Source organism: Callospermophilus lateralis, chromosome 7 (genome assembly GCF_048772815.1).
Source record: "Callospermophilus lateralis isolate mCalLat2 chromosome 7, mCalLat2.hap1, whole genome shotgun sequence".
NCBI classification, from domain to species: Eukaryota; Metazoa; Chordata; class Mammalia; order Rodentia; family Sciuridae; genus Callospermophilus; species Callospermophilus lateralis.
The window spans coordinates 7,045,979-7,065,712 of NC_135311.1; the positions used below are offsets into that span (position 1 = coordinate 7,045,979).

General features: G+C 38.7%; 1 protein-coding gene and 2 non-coding genes across 4 annotated transcripts; all 3 read right to left on the reverse strand.

Moving 5' to 3' along the window:
* Positions 1-748: 748 nt before the first annotated feature.
* On the reverse strand, positions 749-19,545 carry Khdc4 (KH domain containing 4, pre-mRNA splicing factor). 2 transcript variants are annotated; one of them, XM_076862180.1, is made up of 14 exons: positions 19,471-19,545; positions 18,771-18,987; positions 14,889-15,017; positions 14,404-14,483; positions 11,383-11,435; positions 10,954-11,117; positions 9,807-10,018; positions 9,359-9,419; positions 7,819-7,876; positions 7,335-7,588; positions 4,584-4,757; positions 3,224-3,336; positions 2,903-2,994; positions 749-2,040 (listed from the first exon to the last, which is right to left on the reverse strand). In XM_076862180.1, exons 1-14 carry the CDS (start codon positions 19,506-19,508, stop codon positions 1,841-1,843), a joined length of 1,845 nt encoding a protein of 614 aa, XP_076718295.1. In that variant the 5' UTR covers positions 19,509-19,545; the 3' UTR covers positions 749-1,840. The 2 variants fall into 2 exon arrangements, with proteins under 2 accessions (XP_076718295.1, XP_076718296.1); XM_076862181.1 differs by lacking the exon at positions 749-2,040 and having other exon boundaries at positions 2,908-2,994; positions 3,224-3,308.
* Positions 6,503-6,639, reverse strand: LOC143405346 (small nucleolar RNA SNORA42/SNORA80 family). Its single transcript, XR_013092055.1, has one exon. It is a non-coding gene; the product is annotated as a small nucleolar RNA SNORA42/SNORA80 family (small nucleolar RNA).
* Positions 10,569-10,697, reverse strand: LOC143405355 (small Cajal body-specific RNA 4). Its single transcript, XR_013092062.1, has one exon.
* Positions 19,546-19,734: the final 189 nt, after the last annotated feature.

The following is a 19,734-nucleotide window of genomic DNA, read 5'->3' on the forward strand; positions in this document are numbered from 1 at the left end:
TTTCATTTCATAAGCACAACTTAGATCCTTGAAATTAGGAGTCAAAGGACAGATGTTCACAACCATCTAGTAATCCTAATCAGAGGTCTTTATGTATTTTAAATATATCTACAAAACATTAAAAAAAACCTGCTTCAGGGCAACCGCATGCATTGGCCTATGGCTTCCATTCTCAGTACTGCCCTTCAAAATTGATTTTTTGAAATATTACTTCTCTCTGGCAGGAAAGGATATAACTCAAGAGCTTATAAATACACATGCATCTCCAGGCAGCACGCACATGTACAGAAAATTTTATATTGGCAAATTCCTGATGTCTTCCCAAGAAAATATTAAATCTGCCTTAAAATATTTCATTCACTTAAACCTTTAAAGTCACTGTAAAGGTCCAAAATATAAAAAAGAAATACATTGAGCTCAATATCCCTTAAAATTTTCATCTGGACTTTAAGTTCCTGGAGTTGGGGTGGGGCTATAGAGCTGTGATGGAACACTTGCGTCACATGTAGGAGGCACTGGGTTCATTCTTCAGCACCACATAAAAATAAATAAAATAAAGGTTTTATGTTCATAAAAATTAAATAATTTTAAAAATTAATTCCTGGAGTTATGTGCAAACCTCGGAGTCTGTGTATGTATTTTTTTATGAGGTTCTAAACTGCAATATGCTGAGTAAAAATGTTAATTTTAATGTAAGGATGGATTGTAGAAGATAAAAAAAAAAAAAAAAAGAAAAAAAGAAACCACAAGCAGAATATTTATACATTTATTTATAATGAAATTATGGTCTAATTATTTACAACATATAGGAAACCAGAGGATAAGTTTATACAAAGCCAGCCTGCAAAGTATTCAAATGTGCAAAAATGACAGTTCAGTATCTCAAACTACTCCTGGTTCAGCAGACTAGCTCCTTCACTTTCACACATCAATATTTGATACAAAAAAGTTCTTTTGGCAAAACCTGTAATGCCAAGAAAAAAGGACAAGTTGCAATCTCAGTCACCAAGTCCACCATCCTATTTGGTGTAGTCAAATCTCTATTTTAGTTGCAAGCAGTTCTGAGAGAGACAGACCACTGTGTTTCATTTCTGTGATGAGTTCTCACCAGATTTTAGTCAAGTAGTTTTCTCTGACCCAGCTGAAGACAAGGAGCTTAGAGGGGCAATAAAAACTGCAATGGCTATGTAAGACAAATGTGCCTGAAGGTACCCGCTTTGGATCATCCCAAAAAAAACTCACAACGAAAAAACAACTTCATTTTCCTAGTCAGGATCCAGCTGCATTTGACAATTTTAAATTAGTAAAACAGCATTTTCAAAAACAGAAAGAATCCAAACTGAAGCAGGGATGAGAATTTCTTAGAATTAAGTACTGAAAAGAAAAGGATGATCTTAAAATCATTTCCCCACTAATAAATAGTAAGGCGTTGATTGTAACCAGTTATCAAAACTGACCCAACAGTAGTAAAATACAAAGAAAACTTCATTTGAGAGTAGAGGTTATTCATTTGGAAAAGGCTGGATGAGGCCAAACATCTACAGGAATGACCCTGTTGGGATGCTTCATTAGACAAGCACATTTCACCAACTGTTAAAAAGCTTCTGAGACAAATTTGTGATTCTAAGTAAACTTTAACAGATATTAATGCCACTGCAGAAAAGAGAATTTCTTAAAAAAAAAAAAAAAAAGGAACCCCTTTAAGTAAGGGGGCACTCCACCTCTAAATTCTGCAAAGGTCCAAGATTGCTCCCAGTACAGGCCCCAGAGTCTTGTTAAATCAAATGCATGCATTATTGCTAAGAAGAGTCATCGAGGGTCAAAACTGTTCCACTGTTTCCTATGGGGCCATCCAGAATGGCATCTGTTGTTTAGCTCGTGGTTGTGATGAAGGGTATTGATATCCCAAACTCCAGCCCTGTGGAAAACTACTTGCATTTTTATGACCTCCATGTTCCTCCTCTTCATCAGATGAATCTGCAGCATAAGCCACCAAGCCAAATCCCTTCTCTGTAGTTTTCATTTTTTTGGCTGGATAATCTAGAATAGAGAAAACAACCCCAACCCCATTCCCACCAAGGGAAAAAAAAAAAAAAGATAATACCATAAATTCGTTAATAAAAAAAAGACGTTAATTTTAAGTGGTTAGTTGGACACCATTTTGAGGTCACAAGGTCAATGGTCACCCAAAAACGTTGAAGATCACACGTAAAACAGCATCAGCATCAGCAAATGTGAATCCACCAGAACCATGTAAGAAAACAGAGAAAGAAAAAGAAACACACAAAAAAAAAAAAAAAAAAGAAAAAAGAAAAAAAAGGAAAGTTAGCAAATGAGTCTTTGGGAGCTGATATTCACCTTTTAAAGAGTTAAAAGAAAGGAAGTTAAGAAAAGAAAAATATGTATTTTCTTCTGTTCATTTTTATTATGACTACAGACAAAGAACCAAAATGACCCCATGCACCACTATGGATTTAGAATTTGGGAATGTTGTGGCAGCCTGGCTGCCAGGGAGATGTGCTTCAGCTCCCAATACAAAGGAAACTGATCTTTTAAAGGAAAATAAAATCTATTAAATCTGTATGAGATCACCTCCAGGTATTCAGACGACATTAGCAATAGAATTTTGAAATGACCTACCAATTATTAGTATTTCCTAGGGTTTTAATGTCACTGATGCTACATATAAAATAAGTTGACTGATTCTTTTCTAGACACACGTCGGTTGAAAATAAAAGGCTGTAACTATACGTTGTCCTTATTAAAAAAAAAAAAGTATTCTCATTAGACAGTAGATTATAGAGGGTGGATTAAACACCTGAATGAATATCAGGTTAGGAAAACTTATAGCTTGAGTCCAGTCCTACTTAGTCCCCTGTTCCCCCAGCTCCACCTTACTCACCATGGCTCCCTGTTAAGGTCCCAGACCCATTCCTTTCATCAGACTCAGTTTTTATTCCAGTCACTGGAAAGGCTGGTGGAGGCATCAACTGCCTATTAAAAAAATAAAAATCCGTTTGAATTCAATTTTTAACTTATCTGCTTCTAAACAGTAAAAGAAATATCACAATATTTTCCATTACCGCATCAATTACAACAAAGAGGAGTTTGATTCATGTGAGCTTTAGTACACTGCAGCTCGTAGCAATAACCATTACTTACACAAAATGGTGCCTAAGAATGACAACTAAATGTATTTGTATAATTGATCAAACTAACTTACCTGTCCCTCTCTCGCTCTTTGCCTGAGGAACTTGCTGGCTTCGATCCTGCGCCTTCAATTTCATTCTGACTGGAGAAGCCTGTACCTAAATTAGTCATATGAATGGGTCCATGCTATGAGCAGAAAAATACAGTGGCATTAGCAAACCTACAACTGCTGTAATGACTTTAGCTCCTTAATGTAACTGTCAAGTGCCTCATCTTTCTGATAAATTGAAATAAATTAAACTGTACTATATACTCTGGATTTGGAAGATAACTGTAGTCAAGTAGGGATTTCTTTTTTTTCTCTCTAGGATTTAAAGATACTACAATTCATGTTTCGTTTTGAACCAACCACCCGTAATTCAACTGGTTTCTACAAACTGTAAAAAAATTTGCTGTTTTATAAAGAATGACTGAAGGGGGGCTGGTGTTGTGGCTCAGCAGTAGAGCACTTACCTAGCACATTCAAAGCCTTGGGTTTAATCCTTAGCACCACATAAAAATAAATAAAAAAATAAAGGTATATGTCTAACTACAACTAAAAACTAAAAAACAATGATTGAAGGATTCTGGCAAGATGTATAGATGCTTCTGTTAAAACTGTACCAAAACCATGTACTTTTTAAAAAAAATTATTATTTCTTTCAAACCCAGGGTCTCACACAAGCTAGGCAAATGTTTTGCCACTGAGCTTCAGCCCCAGCCCTTAATCTTTAACTTTATGAATGATTATGTTTGTAATTATGTGTATAAATCACTCCATTTCCAACAGGTGTGTGTAGGGGGAGTATGGAACACACCCCCCCTTAAAGGGGTTAAAAAAAAAATTGAAAGCCAAGGTTTAGACATATTGGTATATGGATAGCTTTTGGTGAGATATGCTGCAAAGTAAGAACTATCACAGGCTTTCAAGAGTCTTGTATGAGTAAGAGAAAACAGAGTTCTATACAACTCTTTCTAGAAGTTATTCATGGTAAACTTCTCTCCAGGTGGAGAGTTGTGTATTTTCCTTTCTTTTTAAAAAATATTTATTTTTTAGTTTTAGGTTTACACAATATTTTATGTGGTGCTGAGGATCGAACCCAGTGCCTCATGCATGCTAGGCGAGCATACTACCACTGAGCCACCACCCCAGCCCAAGAGTTGTGTATTTTCTTATCACAATGAACCCAAAGGCAAAACCCACCCAAAGGAAATCACACTTGCTTAAATTAATTCCTCAAGAATAAAATCCTAAGCTAAATGGATTCCAGAAAGCATAAATCCCGATACTAGAAGGACAGTTAATATAGACGTAAATTTCTTTCTTTCTTTAAAGGGAGAATATATAGTAGGAGAATAAGATGAGTAAAGGAAAACAAGGTATTTTATTTAACCTGGTATCCAAGAAGTCCAGATTCCCGTTCATCTGGTAGCTCCTCTGTGAATCGTCTCTTCTGTGCCTGGGGTTGAGTTGGGAGTGGGGGCTGGGGCTGGGGCTGGGGCTGGGGGCCAGCAGGCAAGGCAGTTTTGACAGGAGCAGCAGGAATAAAAGGACCACTCATCGGACTCTGGGACCAAAACAAACCAAGGAGGAAAAACAATGTAACACTGCTCAACTAATGAATAATACTTATTAGAATGTACTTCATGTATCACATGCAGCTTTATCTCCTTCCTATATAATTTAACAGTATCACCCAGCCTCCCACCATCATCCTAGGGAAATGAAATTAACAATCTATATACAGTTCTTTGAATTTTTATTGTGTATCTCTGAGGTATTAGGAATAAACATAACCATTAAAAAACAATAGCAACTTTAGCCACTTACTTCTGAAGTCATGAAGCAGGAACTTTCTCTTATTTAAAGCCCTTTCATCAATCTGAATCATACATGCAGCTAATGCGTGTGGCAGAGACAACTTCATTTAGTACTACCATGGTTATTATTAAGTTGCTATAACAAGAGCAAGTTTAAGCTGGGTTCAGTAGCAAATGCCTGTAACCCCAGCTGCTCCGAAGGCTGAGGAGTTCAAAGCTAGCCAATACAACTTAGCAAGGCCCTAAGCAACTTGGCAAATTCCTGTCTCTAAATAAAATATAAAAAGGGCTGGGGATGTGGCTCAGTGGTTAAATGACCCTGGGTTCAATCCCTGGTACTAAACCTGGCATGATGGTGCATGCCTGTAATCCCATCAGCTCAGGAAGGCTGAGGCAGGAAGATTATGAGTTAAAAGCCAGCCTCAGCAATTTAGTGAAGCCCTAATCAATTCCACGAGACTCATCTTATAAATGAAATACAAAAAGGCTGTGGCTCTGTGGTAGACCGCTTGCCTAGCACGTGTTCAATTCATAACACAGCATTTAAAAAAATACTAAATAAAGGTATTGTGTCCACCTAAAACTAAAAAAAAAAAAAAAAAAAAAAGCAAGTTTGACTATTTTTTTAATATTTATTTTTTTTAGTTGTAGTTGGATGCCATACTTTTATTTTATTTATTTTTATGTGGTGCTGAGGATCGAACCCAGGGCCTTGCACATGTTAGGCAAATGCTCTACCGCTGAGCCACAACCCCAGCCCCTTGACTAATGTTTTAAGCAGTTATTCCAAAAAAAGAATAAAGAGTGATCAAAACACAGTATACATTAGAGATAATAGCATTTCTAAAAGGAAAATTCAAACAATCAATAACAAGCAGCTAACATCTATAGACCATTTGGATCATCTTAGTTAATCATTATCATTCATGGAGATTTTATCCTTATGACCATTTTTTTGATACTTCAAGTTATATCCCAAGATAAAACAGCTTAAAAGGGGAAAGCATGATGTACCCTGGCAACCTAACTCTAAACCTCCAGCTCTTAACCACTGTGCCATGATGCTTCACAATTATAAAGGGTTTCAACTCAAACTCAAGGAACTACAAATCATATATATATATATTTTTTTTTCATTGTAGTTGGACATAATTTTTAATTTATTTTTATGCAGTGCTGAGACTCGAATGCAGTGCCTCACGAATACTAGGCAAGCACTCCACCACTGAGCTACACCAGTCCCAGAACTACAGATCTTTCTGAATATAAAAAGGAAGAACCTGGCACTGTAGAGTAAACCTAAAGTATCCAAGTTTAAAGCCAGCCTGGGCAACTATGGGAGAACTTGTCTCAAAATAAAACAAAAGGCTGGGGATGTAGCTCCCGTGGTAGTGTTCCTGGGTTCATTCCTCAGTATCAGAAAGAAAAAAACAACAGTACAATTTTTGACTACAGCCTGAAAACAGAATTTAGTTTACATGCTTTTGTTACAAACTGTGCAACCTTCTTCAGTGCTCACAGCCCACGGACAAGGAAGCCGGGCAATGGTTCAAGGCTGCAGTTTACTCTGGCATGGGTACACTATGAGAGGCCCACAGAGGAGGACCTGCCATAAATCCATTACCATGCTCCCATTAGTCTCTCCCATCTCCAATTGTTCTACATCACCCACATGGAGGAGCTAGACAAACCTATTCTTTTCCTAAAATTTCACTTTCTTACATAAAAGACCTAGCAAAATTTATAATCCTGGAAAGTTCATATATCTTTTAGGCTAGGAATATTTGTCAGAAAAAGATTAGAGCTGCTAAATCAGTTCTGACCCTTCAAAGGAGGGCTGTAGCCAGCTTCCTTCTCCGAGAACTCAGTTCTACCACAAAGTTATGGGCAGGCAAACTATGTTTCTGGCTTGTCACTCATTTTTGTAAATTAAGCTTTAATATAATATACCCACTGTTCATTTAGACAGTGTCCATGGCTGCTTTGGTGCTGTAATAACAGAATAGAAAGCAGCTGTGACAGAGACTACTAAGCCTGAAATATTTACATAAGGCTCTTTATAAAAATTTGGCCGGCCATTCACACTTTAAACTACTATTTGGTGGCAAGACTTATGAAATTAAATTAACTCTAGGATGAGAAACAAAAATGTACACGCTGTGATAAAGTATTCAGGTAGGTTAATAGTAGGAACACAGAAGACAAAAGGAAAAAAAAAAATCTCACATTACATGGATTTATTTCTAGAAGACAACCATTTCCCCAGGTCCCCACCCCCCACCCCTAAATCAAATGACAGCATAATGCATTCCCTGGCATCCTACCTGTCCAGTGCTAGCTGGAGGTTGCACTTGTGTTATCGGGTATTGTGTTGGCACAGGTGGGACTCCAGTAGGTAATGCTGGCAAGACTCCAGGTGCCAATGAAACAGCTGGTGGCACTATGCTTGGTACTCCATAAGGAGGTTGAACTGGCTGCTGAGGAGGGGGAACAACAGGGTAACCAGACTGATAGCCATTGGATGGATAATATGGTGGTTGAGGAGGGACACTACTTATAGCAGAGGGTTGTGTATAGCCTGAGGGGGGAAGAAAAAAAGTGTTTAATCAGCTGCAGCAGAATGAGACATTTTAGCTGAATATAAACTTAATATCTAGGGAAAAAAATACTGAGGCATGACTGGCTTTCCAAATTACCCTAAGTTGAAGGAACATTATTAGTGCTCTGGCACAGTTACTCTAGCCTCAAGTATCACACGCAAAAATATCATTAACAAAATAGTTCTTAAACACTTCAAGATATACACACCTGGTAAAGGTACAGCAGTATTAATTTGATTCACAAATCTAGAGTACTCAGCATGAACCTAGAGAAGGAAAAACAAGTCAATAATTTGAATAAGGAAGATCTACAAACTATTAAGCCACCTCATTAGAATTAGAAACATGTACAATCCAAAATCCCCCCAAACTAGATTTAATTCTGTGGCATAAAATCATCCAGAAAGCCAAAAATCATAACAACGAGGAAATTTCTTTTTCTTTTTTTTAGAGAGAGAGAGAGAGAGAGAGAGGGAGGGAGGGAGGGAGGGAGGGGGAGAGGGAGAGGGAGAGGGAGAGAGAGAATTTTTAATATTTTTTTTTTTTTTAGTTTTCTTTTTTTCGGCAGACACAACATCTTTGTTTGTATGTGGTGCTGAGGATTGAACCCAGGCTGCACGCATGCCAGGCGAGTGCGCTACCGCTTGAGCCACATCCCCAGCCCAACAACGAGGAAATTTCTAAACTGCTAGTACTAGTCAGAATTAATCATATCTACTGGCTGATGTGTCCTCAAGCTCCCTATTTTCTTCAACCTCTTCTTTACTACAAGCATCCTATGAACTGTAATTTCATGTACTAACAAAGAACAAGGAAGTTCAAGTTTTGGTAAATCAGGTTATATGCACAAAAACAACAGTTCCCCAACAAGGTGCCCTTCAATACCAAAGAACACAAGGTTCAATGTATTCAACAGGAAACCCAATTTTCCATTAAGTGCTACAGAAAGTACTATGATTTACCTTTCAGTTATTTGTTTATAGAATAAAACAAGTGAATGGGCTGGGGTTGTGGCTCAGAGGTAGAGCTTTTGCCTTGCACATGTGAGGCACTGGGTTTGATCCTCAGCCGCACATAAAAATAAACAAATAAAGATACTGTGTCCCTCCATGACAATTAATTAATTAATTTGAAAAAGATAAAGCAAGTGGAATGAATACTGAGCAACTATCCCAAAAGCACTGCTACTTGGTTTTATTTCATTATTTTTTTCAACACGTGAGCTCACGGGTTACCCAGACTGGTCTCAAACACACACACTAAACCAATCTTCACTACTGCTCCTGAGCAGCTGGGACAATAGGCATAGTGTCATAGCTCTACTCTGTTCTTTGTTATGCTAACATAGCCAAAGAATGCCAGTGCAACCATCAAAAAACAACTCTAGAGGGAATCAATCCTACCAGCACCTGGGTTTCAGACTCCTGGGTTGCTAAACACTCACAGAATAAATTTCTGTTCTTTTAGTCAACGCTACCCATAATACTCTGGTAACGCAGTCCCAGGAAACTAATACAGGTGGGAAAAAAAGTCCAACCCATTCCAAAATGGCAGTGGGTCTTCTGAATGATTATTAGACAAATATAACTGACTGTTGGGGCTGAGGATAGCTCAGTGGTAAATGTATATTAAGGAACACTTACCTAAGCATGATAGGGGCCTTGTGTGGGCACCTGTTTTCAATCCCCAGCACCAAAAGAAGAATGAATACATATACAGAGAAAGAAATTTATATATCAGTAACTCACTGTTTGCAAGAGATTCTCACAGAGTTTCTTGGCAGCAGCCAGACCTTCTGGTTTGGGATGACTGCAAAGAAATATGAAGCAGGAATTCAAAGGAGAAAATACAACATATAATTCTGTCTCATTTTTCATGCTATTTTGTCTTTCTCTGGGCAATGATACTTCTTGGTCTAAGAAATACTTTAGGGTCCTAAAATATTAGTTTTAACTGGAAGTTATTTTAAGCTTATCATTGCTCATTTATGATCACAGACTTATATAAGACCTAAGGACCTGAATATTAAAGACACACAGACTTAATTCAGTTATTTTTATTAGCTAAATATTAAGTGATTACTCCTAGTGTTTACCTAAATCCCTAATATTATTAAGCCTTTTTTGCTTGTTTGTTCTGAATCATTCTAGCTTGTTACAGTCAAAATGACAAGAATTCTGCCCGATCCATCCGTACCTGATGTAAATATACATAGGTTCAAAAGCTTCTCGGCCTGATGCTGGCTCAATGCAGCCTGAACCTTTGCCCCGTAGGAAGACTTTGGCACCTGTTTCAATCTGAATGTGCTGCAAATAGGAGCAGCCTGGACCTTCCACTTTCTCCTTCACATTAAAAGTGGGCACAGCATGTTCTAGACCCACAAATAATTTATCTTGAACATAATGCATCTGTAGGAAGAACAAAATACATCAGATTAAACAGAAAATACATATTTAAATCCTAATCCTAGGGGTGGGGATATAGCTCAGTGTTAAGAGTATTTGCCTAGCATGTGAGACCTTGGGTTCAAACCCCACTACTTCCCCACACAAATACATACAAAAATCCTAATACTGTAGAAAACTGTTACACAAAATATTTTAATCCCCAAAACACATTCGATCACTTCTACAAGAATACTCTACAATTTCTAATACAAATTCTATCAAAAAGCTTAATTTAAATAAAAACTTCAGGTGCTACGAATGTAACATGCCTAGCATGTTCTAGGCCCTGGGTTCGATCCCCAGCAACACAAAAAAACAAACAAAAACAGAAAACCCCTTCATATTCATGCATCTACCTTACCCACAAAATAAACACCTTATTCTATTCAACAAGAGATAGTTGCAAAGCAAAAATCCAGGATCCAAATTCGAATAAGCACATTCACTTCCCTTCCACTGATTCAAGTCAATCAAAAAATCACAGCACAGAGTGGGCTATAAAACTGGAGTAGAATGTTGGGTCGTACAGTCAGCCCCAAAATTTTCTCCAATGAGGGCTGCTCTCTCCAACCCTTTTTTCTAGGAGGAGTGTATCAGCAAAGTCTTGCTTCATCAGACTCAGCCTTCTTGGTCCTCCAGTTGCCATGAAGTTTACAAATACAAAATTAAAGCCATTTTCACGTTGTACTATGTTTATACCCTTTGCTCTTCTCAATCCCCTTCCTACATTATATCAGAATAAAGATATAGTGAGAACGTATTAGTAGCACACTAATAGGATACCAGTAGCAGATTAACTCTCAGGTCAGAATTTTTGGGGTTTTCCTTCACGCGTATTATATGGTATATAGCACATACCATTTTTATAGAAACAACAATCCCTTGCCAAAACATACCCCTGACTGGAAGGGAGGCTTCTGGCTAACAGCTGGAGACAGCTGAGTAATGGGTGCTGGTTGGTGATAGACAGTGACTGTTGCACCATTAAAAGTTGGACTTGTCCCTGTGGCAGCCTTCACCACCCCATTGGTGATAATTTCCTTGATTCGGTTTACAGCTCCTAGAGAAAAATAAAGACAGATAATATACTAAAGAACTGAATGAACTGACTGATGCCCAGTGACAAAGACAGGAGAAATGTTCAATTATTCAAAGCACTAATCCACTTTTTAGATTAGCCAAAATATGTGGCTCCCCATACATGCTGGTGTGTAGCTGGTAAAGACTTCAGAAGAGCCATCAGGAACAGCTTGCAGATTAGATATACACAGCCCAAAACTTTGCACTTCCCAAGAAATAATATGTGAGCCAAAAACATTACTTACTGTCCACTAATTCCCGTGTCTGGCCCTGAACATGAAGATATAATGGACGATCCCTACAAAGAGAAATGCAAAAGGCTGATCCCAAACTGGTCAAAAGCAAAGGAACCAAATGGCTCACCAAAATTTTGAGGGAAAAAGGACTAGGGGGATTAGGGACCGAACCCAGAGGGGCTTTACCACTGAGCTATATCCTCAGCCCTTTGAACTTGTAATTCTCCTGCCTCAGCCTCCCAAACTGTAAGATTACAGGTGTACACCAACATGCCTGGCATGGCCAAATCTAATTTGTAATGTTTGAAGTTTACAAACAAGAAACAGGAGCTTTTGCTAGTAGTTTCTAAGAACATGGCTTTATAACTGAGGCTATAAATTTTCCTTGTTAAATGGCCCACAGAGAGGTCAAATCTGCTCATATGGATTCATGCAAATATGGGCTTGAGTATCCAAAATAATGGGGAAAGAGTGATAACATACAAACTTTTAAAAGGTCCTGCATTGACTAAGAAGACACTTTAGATTCTAAAAGTCTAAAAGTTTAGATTTATATAATGAAGAAAGTAGTCAACGATTACATATGGCTAAGAAATGGCAGGTTTAAAAAAAAATTAATAACCAAGTTCAAAACAGCAGCTAAAAAAACAGCCCTTTGTATTTTTATTTTAAGACACATTCAAAGTTAAAAGCCAATATTAAAAACACTGAATTTCCTGTTAGTGATGTAGCAGAGTGGAGAGCACAAGCTTAGCATGCTTCAGGCTCAAGGGTTAATCCCCAGCAGAAGAAAATATGTTTTAAAACAAAACAACAGCTGGGCGTGGTGACGCAGACCTGTAATCCCAGCTGCTCTGCAGGCTGAGGGAAGAGGATGATAAATTTGAGAGCAGCCTGGAAAATTTAGCCAAGACTCTGTCCAAAAAACGTTCAGGAGCTGGGGATGTATCAGTGGTAGCTTGCCTAGCATATTATGAGGCACTGGGTTCAATTCAGAGCATCGTATATAAATAAGTTAATAAAACATCTAAAAATATATATATATACATATATAAAAGGGATGGGGATGTAGTTTAGTGGTAGAGCACATGCCTATTACTCACCAGACCCTAGCTTCAACCCCGCCCCCAGAACAGCAAAAAGAGATAGGAAAAATTTTAAAAAGGGCAAAATTTTATTTGTAATCTCAGGGACTAGGAAAACTGAGGCAGGAGGATCACAGTAAGTACATAAGTTGTAACTCAATGTTCCAGGGCCTCTGGGTGCAAATGCCAGTACCACAATAAAAAATAACCAAGGTCATAGGTTCAATCCCTTACACACACACACACACACACACAAAAAAAAAAAAAAAACACCACAGGGCTGGGGATATAGCTCAGTTGGTAGAATGCTTGCCTTGAAAGCCCTGGATTCTATCACCAGCACCACAAAAAACAATAACCAAACACCCAAATCCCCCAAAACAGGGCATGGTGGTGCATAGTTGTTACCTTAACAACTCAAGAGATTGAGGCAGGAGGATTCTAAGTTGGAAGGCAGCCTCAGCAACTTAGCAAGACTTTGCCTCAATAAAAAATAAAAAGCTCTGAAAATGTAGCATACAGCTTGGTGTTAGAATACCCTGGGTTCAATCCAGTATCACTGGTGGGAGTGGGAGTCTCATTTCCTGAATACTTGTCAACTGAGAGTAAAGCTAAAATATTAATAATGAAAGAAAAAAAATCTACTTTGCTGCCCTTCCTATCCCAGCAGAATACAAGAGACACTAGTATGGCAGTTATGTAAAAACGTGGATGTGTAACCAATGTGATTCTGCAATCTGTATACGAGGTAAAAATGGGAGTTCATAACCCACTTGAATCAAATGTCTGAAATATGTCAAGAGCTTGAGATTAACTGGATAATCTACAGCTAATGATCATCATTTAGTGTGTGGGGGGGTGCTGATTAAACTCTGGGACACTTAACCATTGAGCCAGCCCTTCCAATTCTTTAAAAATTTGAGACAGGGTCTTGCTAAATTACTTAGGGCCTGGCAATATTGCAGAGGCTGGCTTTGAACTTGGATCAATCCCAAATCACTGGGATTAAGACATGTGCCACTGCGCCAGGCTGAAATTTTATTTTAGGTACTGGGGATTGAACCCAAAGGCACTGTACCACTGAGCTAGATCTCCAGCCCTTTGTATTTTTATTTTAAGACACATTCTCACTAAGTTACTGAGGCTGGCTTTGAACCTGTGATCCTTTTGCCTCAGCCTCTCAAGCCACTGGGATTATAGGCATGCACCATCAAGCCCGACTGAACTTTTCCTTATTTAAAGGGAGGGACCAGAGATAAGGTCAGTGGTAAAGCCTGTGCTTAGTAACATACATGAAGCCCAGGTTCAATCCTAACCCATTTGTGGGGGGACAAATTCCACAGGAAAAAAGTTCAGAAGCATACATGTTAAATGTTAACCATTTGGAGAGGGGTTGTGACTCAGTGGCAGAGCGCTCGCCTAGCACGTGCTAGACCCTGGGCTCGATCCTCAGCACCACATAAATAATAAAAAAAATGTTAACCATTATTACCTTCTTGTATGATTTCTTGTAATTTATTTCTTACAATTAAAAAAAAAAGTGAAATAAAATAGGAAAAGTGACAGAAAAATACCTGTCAACATCTTTTTTTTTATTAAACTTTCAGTACCCAGGATTAAATATAGGGGCACTTTACTACATCCCCAGTCCTTTTACTTTTTATTTTGAGATGGGGTCTTGTGTAAATTGCCCAAGCTAACCTTAATTTATGAATCTCCTGACGCAGCTTCCCAATTAACTGATATTACAGTCGTGCACCACTATGCCCAGCTAGCTGCCAATATTTCTCACACCTATTTAAGAAGCCCAACATTATGCTGCAAATCATGCACCCCCACCCCAAACCAAACATCCTTTACATATATTACCTAGAAATGAAAAATATGAAATGAGAGTCAAATGCCCAATCCTTCCCCAAACCAGAGGACAAGCATACACACACACCCTGGTCCCACTTTAGCTTTCTCCTCAGTTGTCATGAACCTCCCTCGAGTTGACACAGCAGCTCCACTAAGTCGGCTGATCTAAAAGAAGAAAACATTCTATTAAAAAAATTATATATACATATCAAAAAGTCACGATACATATGAATGTATACATAATTATGAATACATAATTATGTTGATAAAAAGATGCGGTACTTATGGATTTCAATGACAGCAAGATAAATTTCCATCACAACTCATTCATTCTATCAATTAAAGCAGGAAAAACTTCTATATCTTAAATTTTTATTCTATGGTTTCTTAAACAAACGGGATTCACCCATCTGTTTCATTACCGCTTCTGCAGTTAAATTAAACTCGATCTGATTTTGAAAACATGAACCCAAATCCCCCTCATAGATATTTGACTTCTACTTGAGCTCAGACGTGTTTTTTTTCTTTATTCACATGCCACTTTTCCCAAGAGTCCCAACTCTTTCGCACCTCGTCTTGTGTCTGTCCTCGAGTCAGCAAGTTCCTACATGTGAGGGGCACATCATTGATTTCTACTTCAGCTACCACCAGGTCATCCTTGCTTTTATTGCTAGTTAGGCCTTTGCCAGGGGCCTGAAGCTACAAAGACAAAGAAATTAGATTATGGTGTTTATATATAAAATACTCATTTAGTTGTCTAGTTTAAAACTATCCCTTTACTATTTCCATCATCTCTTTAATTCTTTACCTACCAACACTTTTTAAATTCAGACTTCATAAAAGATATAAAAAGGAAATAAACAATGACACCAAGTACAGACAATTTATTTGAAGGCCACCATCAAGATTTGTGACCTTGACCCTGTGTGCACTTTTATAACCCCATCATCATGGAAGCTCTATGAGCTAGAAGCTGCAAAATTCTAGAAAGAAAAATTAAAGGTCCAAATTTACAGTTCAATCCAGGGCCTGTACATATAGTAAAATATACAGCAGAGAGAGAATGCACAAACCCATACACCTCATTCATACAATAGCCAAGTTACCTTCTGGTAACCCCTAATCACAACTCATCAAATTCAACTAATTCTCTCCTTGCAATAATCTCAAAATCCCTTCAATATGGAAAAAAAAATCTAATCTGATTTCAATTTATTTTTAAATATTTATTTTTTAGTTGCAGTTGGACACAATACTTTTATTTTAATGTGGTGGTGAACCCAGGGCCTCGCATGTGTTAGGCATCTGCTCTACTACAACCCCAGCCCCTAATCTGATTTCAATTTAAACCATGAACAACTCTAGAGCTGGGTCTGACTGTTACCTGGTGGTGGTGATGGGGGGGCCTGTTCAAGAAAAATAAAATGCTATTTTACAGCACATGCCTACCATGAGTGAGGCCCTAAGTTCCATCTCTAGAACCAGCAGAAAAAATTTTTAAATAAATAAATAAGTAAAAATAAAAACCTTGTTTAATGTAGATGTTAGATGCATTTTTTAAATATGGAGGAAAGCTGGGCATGGTGGTACATGCCTACAGTCTCATCAATTTGGGAGGCTAAGGCAGGAGGATCCCAAATTTGAAGCCAGGCTCAGTAATTTAGCAAGGACATAAGCAACTTAGCAAGCCGGTCTCAAAAAATAAAAAGGGTTGGGGTGTAGTTTAGTGTTCAATGGTAAAGCATCTCAGGGTTCAATTACACACACACACACCTCTAAAGGTATATATCAAAATATTAATATTGTTGGACAGGAATTTGTGATAATCAAGTGTTCTATATCTGAGCAGTCCAATATGGTTACCATTAACCACATGTTTCTCTATAGCTCTTTAAATGTGGCTAATATGAGTAAAAAGTAGGATTTTATATTACATTTAATTTATATGTCTGTACATAACTGCAACTACCACACTGGACAGTGCCAGTATGTATTACCTATTAGAAAACTGAGGTTCAAGAGGGGTTTTGGGGATAGTAAAGATGGTGGAACGTGATGGACATTATCACCCTAGATATATGTATGACTGCATATATGGTACAATGCTACATCATATACTGAGAAATGAAAAGTTGTGCTGCAATTGTGTACAATGCATCAAAAACACATTCTGCTATCATATACACCTAATTAAATAAAGAAAACTGAGGTTCAAGATGTCAAAGCCAGGTAGTATTTCGTATAAATCCAGTATTTTTTTTTTTTTTTTTTTTTTAAAAGAGAGAGTGAGAGAGGGGGGAGAGAGAGAGAGAGAGAATTTTTTGATATTTATTTTTTAGTTATCGGCGGACACAACATCTTTGTACGTGGTGCTGAGAATCGAACCCGGGCCGCACGCATGCCAGGCGAGCGCGCTACCACTTGAGCCACATCCCCAGCCCCAATCCAGTATACTTTTATATTTCATGTTGCTTCCAGGAAATTATCCAGGGGTAGAGGGGGTTGAAACCAGGAATTGAAACCAAGGCCTTGCAGGTGCTAGGCAAGTGATATAACACTAAATTACATTCCTGGTCCTTTTTATGTTATTCTGAGATAAGTCCTACTATGTTGCCCAGGCTAGCCTTGAACTCGTGTTACTACTGCTCCAGACTCTTGAATCACTGGGATTAAAAGAATGTACTACCCGGGCTGGGGATGTGGCTCAAGTGGTAGTGCGCTTGCCTGGCATGCATGCGGCCTGGGTTCGATCCTCAGCACCACATACAAAGATGTTATGTCCGCCGATAACTAAAAAATAAATATTAAAAAAATTCTCTCTCTTTAAAAAAAAAAAAAGAAAAGAATGTACCACCCTGCCTCAACTATCATTTTAAAGATTAATTTTAAGAGAAAAAAAAAAAATGAGTCTAAATATTCAAGTACTATTCCTTTGCCAATATGCTAATTTTGTTGTTGCAGTACTGAGACTGAACCCAGGATGTTCTTAACCATTGAACTACATCCATAGCCCTTTTTATTTATTTATTGTTTAAATAGTGAGACAGGGCCTTGCTACATTGCTCAGGATGGCCTCAACCTTTCCATTCTCCTGCCACAGGCTCTGGAGTTGCTGGGATTACAGGTGTGTGCCACCATTCCCAGCTGTCAATGTGCTTTTAATTTTTTATTTTTTTCCTCAAAGACCTTAGAAAGGGATAACTGACCTATATAATCTTTGCAAATCATAAAAAATACTGATTGTGTGTGTGTGTGTGTGTGTGTGTGTGTGTGTGGTGTGCTTGGGATTGAACCCAGGGCCTTGTGCATGCAAGGCAAGCATTCTACCAACTGAGCTATATCCCTAGCCCTCTACACTGAATTTTTAATTCACTAAAATTTCTTTCCAATTTAATATTTCAGCATCCAAACAGGTTATTTGTTTTGGCCTTACCGATAAACATTCTATAGAACTGGAAGGCTCAAAAAAAATTGCATTTTCAAACACAGAACTTATATCTTCACAGGAACGATGGGACTGTAAAGACTAATTTAAGTCAATGCCAGCATCCGAAAAAGCAAGGTGCTAAACAACTCAAGTGAGACCCTATCTCTAAATAAAATACAAAATGGGGCTGGGGATGTGGCTCAGTGGTTGAGTGCCCCTGAGTTCAATCCCCAGTAACTCCCCCCACAAAAAGTTTCAATCAGACCCCTTCTAAGCGTGAGATTCTAATTATACCAGAAATTTTATAAAATAACACCCTCATAATCTATATGAAAACAACACACTAACCCAAATACAAATTATAACTCTATTTTAGTTCAAGTTTAATAACACAGTTATTAAAGTAGTAGATTCTAATTAGAAGCAACACTCTTAAATTCAGTTAATTTACTTGAATTATTCTGACTTCAGGAACAAAGTACGTATATCAAAAACAGATTTCAGGGCTGGGGTTGTAGCTCAGCAGTAAAGCGCTCACCTAGTGCAAGGCCCTGGGTTCGATCCTCAGCACCACATAAAAATAAATAGATAAAATAAAGGCATTGTATACAACTACACCTAAAAAATAAGTATTTTAAAAAAAAAGATTACAGAGGCTGGGGTTATGGCTCAGAGGTAGAGCGCTTGCCTAGCATATGTGAGGCATTGGATTCAATCCTCATTACCACATATAAATAAGTAAACAAAATAAAGTTCCAACAACAACAACAAAAACAGGTTACATAGCTTTTAAACGATTAAATCAATAGAACTTGAGTAAAGCATAAAAGCACAAGTTACTCAGTCCATAAATGAAACCAGCCCAATCAAAACTGCCATCTAAAATATCATCAGTAATGCTCCAAAACTAAACAATATTTAAATTACGGCATCCCTATTCTCCTTCATTAACAGTAACAAATATGAGATTACAGCATTATAAAACTCCTAAAATTGCAATTAGCCCAGACGTCGATTTTGAATACCTTCTCAGCAGCATTCTGTGTTGGTTTCAGCTTCCCTTTGGCCATGAGCATGGCATTGATCTTGGCAGCCACAGCAGCAGCAGCATCCAAGGCTCCTGAGGGAGCAGCTGTGGCACCCCCAGGACTTCCCCCACTGCTAGAGACCTCACCACCTGGGGCCGCCGGTGGGAGGAAGAGAAGTGGGGCTGGAGCAGGTTGGTCCCATTTGCTGCGGCGCCTACAGGTAGAAAAAGGAAAACATTAAGCCCTAAAGCGTTCTTGTGTACCATTCTTCCCTTACTACGCCTCAGCACCCCATTTCCCGTCTATCATGTTCCATATTCGTCTACCTCCTACCAGGTCTAAAATTCCCATCTCTCCTTAGACAAGTACAGCATTTCCTTCAAACCCCATTTCTTTCAATCCTTTCCTAAACTCTTCCTTTCCCCGTAACCTCAATAGAAAGACTTCTCTCGGTCCCACATGCCCTTGTTTTTTGCCTTCTCCTTCCCTCGCATTTCCATAAATTCCTGGTTCCCTTCCCCTCCGATCCTTGCCAGCCCTTTTCAGGGGCCCGAGGCCTGCTCAATACCCTTCTCCCTAAAAATCTGGCCTTCCATTAAGCTTAAGTGCCCCTCCACCCATACGCAGCTTCCCACGGTCCCTCCGCCTCTCCTATGCGCTCAAGCTCGCTACGATGCCCTCGCCCACGAAGCTTTACCCTCCAGCTCCAGGATGTGTCGCGCTCCCCGCGGACATGGCGACCGGCTCTACTCAACCACCCGCCAACTACCCCACTACCACTTTCCCGTCACTTCCGCCCCCAACGCCCTTACGCACACCCTCTTCCGGTCGCGAGGCCGAGCGGTTCCGATGAAAATATCGATTCCGATTGGACACTTGGTGATTTAATGGCGTCTGGAGTTTCTGAGACATGGTAAGGTGTGACTTTCCGGCTTGCGCTTTGCCCTCAAGAAAAATGGCT

Bases quoted from the DNA above. Each gene is read 5' to 3' on its own strand.
- Khdc4 (XM_076862180.1), bottom strand. From the start codon at position 19,508: ATGTCCGCGGGGAGCGCGACACATCCTGGAGCTGGAGG. The intron at 18,988-19,470 runs GTAAAGCTTCGT...TTCTACCTGTAG, and splicing joins ACACATCCTGGAGCTGGAGG to GCGCCGCAGCAAATGGGACC. The intron at 10,019-10,953 runs GTATGTTTTGGC...TTCTTCCTACAG, and splicing joins AGCCTCCCTTCCAGTCAGGG to ATGCATTATGTTCAAGATAA.